Source organism: Triticum aestivum, chromosome 2A (genome assembly GCF_018294505.1).
Source record: "Triticum aestivum cultivar Chinese Spring chromosome 2A, IWGSC CS RefSeq v2.1, whole genome shotgun sequence".
Classification (NCBI taxonomy): domain Eukaryota; kingdom Viridiplantae; phylum Streptophyta; class Magnoliopsida; order Poales; family Poaceae; genus Triticum; species Triticum aestivum.
This window is the reverse complement of record NC_057797.1, coordinates 95,253,576-95,256,526: the sequence shown is the minus strand read 5'-3', so window position 1 is coordinate 95,256,526 and position 2,951 is coordinate 95,253,576. Positions and strand designations below refer to the sequence as shown.

Sequence of the window (2,951 nt, the reverse complement as noted above, 5' to 3'; positions counted from 1 at the left end):
TCTGCAGAACGCCGAGCTCTTCACGCTCACGTACGGCGCCATCGTGCGGCAGCTGCTCACGGATCTCGAAGAGGTCGAGGAGGTCAACAAGCAGCTCGATCAGATGTACGCCCGTTTTCTTACTTCATCTGCCTCTAAGTTTCTAGGCAAATTGGGGAACTGCTGATGTCTGATGGTGTCCATTTGAGGGATCAGATCTAGAAGTGGGAATCTGGGAATTTGCTGTTCTTTTACCTAGGGATCACGTGTGAGGGTTTAACAGTGAGCTAGCTGCAATATCCTGAGAATGAGAATCCAAATAGATGTAGCTATGCACTTCTCACAATAATAATTGACTAATGTTTGTGTAGTCTGTGTGTGAACAGAAAAAAAAAAGGGCAACCTGGTGCATGTAGCTCCCGCTTGCGCAGGGTCCAGGGAAGGGTCCGACCACTTTGGGTCTATAGTACGCAGCCTTTCCCTACATTTCTGTAAGAGGCTGTTTCCAGGACTTGAACCCATGACCTCATGGTCACAAGGCAGCAGCTTTACCACTGCGCCAAGGCTCCCCTTCTGTGTGTGAACAGAAGATTGTGTTAATTTAGTGATCTTGTATCAACTTCTCAATTGAAGAGATTTACACAACCCGGATTATATACAACTCCTGGTGTTGTCATTGTTGGTGTGGCAACAGATCATTTACGTTCCATTGTTCAATGGGTGAAGGAGATATGTCCAATTGCTATGACTCCAGCTCTCCAAACGTGGTTCATTTTTTTGTACTGAATCAAGGAGCATGGATCTAGCACACTTAAGAATGATAGCCATGCATCACTTGTAGAGGAAAGAGGGACGGCGAGACATGAAAGTGAATCACATTTGAATTATTAATATGTTTCCTACTATGGTTGCTGGTTTATAGCTTATGTGGTGAATTAACTCTCAAGGCTTGCTAGCAGTTATTACTGCGTTTGCTGTATTTTAACTTTGCTTCGGAACCTTGTTTATAACGCATCCTGCTTCAGACGCTTAAGCATCACTTAAGCGGTAAGGCGCCTGGCAGCGCCTCAAAAATATGCCCGCTTTAGGCGCTTAGGCGTCACTTAAGCGTCAGAGCGGGTGTTGCTCGCTTTAGGTCGCTTTACCACCATATAAACCATGCTTGGGAGGTGAATCACATATGAATTCTCAATATGTCTCCTACTATGGTTTAGTGAATTAATTCTCAATCTTGCTGGCGGCTATCACTAGGATTGCGCTATTTAACTTTGCTTGGGAAATCTTTCTTGCGTGTTATATATCTTCTTTAATTTTCAGGGGTTACAATATTGGAACTCGGTTGGTCGATGAATTCTTAGCCAAGTCAAATGTATCAAACTGTGCTGACTTCAAGGAGACTGCTGATACTATAGCAAAGGTCCTTTGCTAAACTTCTCATTCTTTGGTTGAGATTAGCACAAAGATAATGCATGCATATATTTCAAGTTATTTACCTGTATCCATATTTTCTAGACTTGTAGGACAAAATGCTTTGAGAGGCCAGAAAGGGGGTACATAGTTTTCTTTAGTCGTTTCTTTAGCAGAAGTCGACAGTGTAGCAGTTTTTACTACTGTATAACAGTGGTTTCAATTTTTTGAGATGCAGACACTTAGCTATGTTCTGTCCATTGATAGCATTCTTTACTGCTACAGTAGCCATGCACCACTCAGGGACATTCCATGCCTTCTCTTTCTTCTGCAGATTTTGTATGTAGTGCATTAAGCTCATTTCTTTTTATATACCTCAACTTGTTCATTAATTGAAGGCCCAAGACACTACCATATTTTCAAGTTGTTCAACACTTGTTTGCTTCCTAGAACAATCAAACTCATCCCCTAGCTGGTCACCCCTTCTGCATATCTATCTTATGGCTTTATGCTCTGACAATCTCCCTTTTTTTCCTTTCCAAACCAGCTTGGGTTCAAAATGTTCCTGGGTGTGACTGCGACTGTAACCAATTGGGATGCTGAGGGTACAACTTGCAGCTTTGTATTGGAGGACAACCCACTTGTAGATTTTGTTGAACTTCCTGATACTTGCCAAGGCCTTCAGTATTGCAATGTATTGAGTGGAGTTATCAGGGGAGCACTGGAAATGGTTCGCCTTCTTTTCCTGCTATATATTTTATAATTTTCTTTTGTCAAACAGTTTAAGAATAAATAAATCTATAAAATGGAGCTGGGATCTCTGACCTCATGCTATTCGATTCTATGAAACTGGCATCAAAAGAGTAAATCAACTTGCATAATAATGCATACCATTTCCACTTGAGAATTGCATGTTCTTGATATCCAGATATATCATGCTGAATCTCTGTAACCCACTGTTGCATGGCACCACCAGTGGCGTACCTGCTACAGTATGGAGTATTATACATAACTTCTGCTAGTTGAAGTGTTTGAGTGAAACAGTCTATTACCCAGCTTATGTGATAATTATAGAATTGTGTTCCCAGAGCTGTGATCCTACCAGTTTCAGAAGTCATTTACCATTCACTGATCAAGTTTAATTGACGTGGCGGTGCAGGTTTCCATGAAGACGGAGGTTACATGGGTCCGCGACATGCTTCGTGGGGACGACGCCTACGAGATGCGGGTGAAGCTCACCAAGCAAGTCCCAGAGGAATACCCCTACAAGGATGATGATTAGTTTCATCTCAAAGGGTAGCTCTTCCGCACGGTGGCGCTTGTTTGCTTGTCTGGATATCCGTTTTGCTTTCCCTGTGGGTGTAATTCTGGTACAGCCGTCATGTTTTACATGAGGCACCTGTGCATTGTATTTTGCAGCTGCAATGTGTACCGCAGATGTATTGTAGAGATCTTATATGGCTTTCCTACTTTGGAACAGTGCGTGGAAATGAAGTGCTTTTACTCTGATTAGCTGCTAAATCTTTTTGGAATAAACTGGTCTGGAAAAGATCTTCCGGAGCTCA

The 2,951-nt window shown here is 42.4% G+C and overlaps 1 protein-coding gene across 1 annotated transcript in view; it reads left to right on the top strand.

The window, feature by feature from the left end:
- LOC123187772 (trafficking protein particle complex subunit 3) overlaps window positions 1-2,951 on the top strand; it is a 3,427-nt gene extending 476 nt beyond the window's left edge. Inside the window, exons 2-5 of the mRNA XM_044599699.1 lie at window positions 8-105; window positions 1,297-1,396; window positions 1,934-2,116; window positions 2,546-2,951. Coding sequence (XP_044455634.1) covers window positions 8-105; window positions 1,297-1,396; window positions 1,934-2,116; window positions 2,546-2,668 — 504 coding nt within the window. The 3' untranslated portion in view covers window positions 2,669-2,951. The remainder of the gene's footprint in view (window positions 1-7; window positions 106-1,296; window positions 1,397-1,933; window positions 2,117-2,545) is intronic.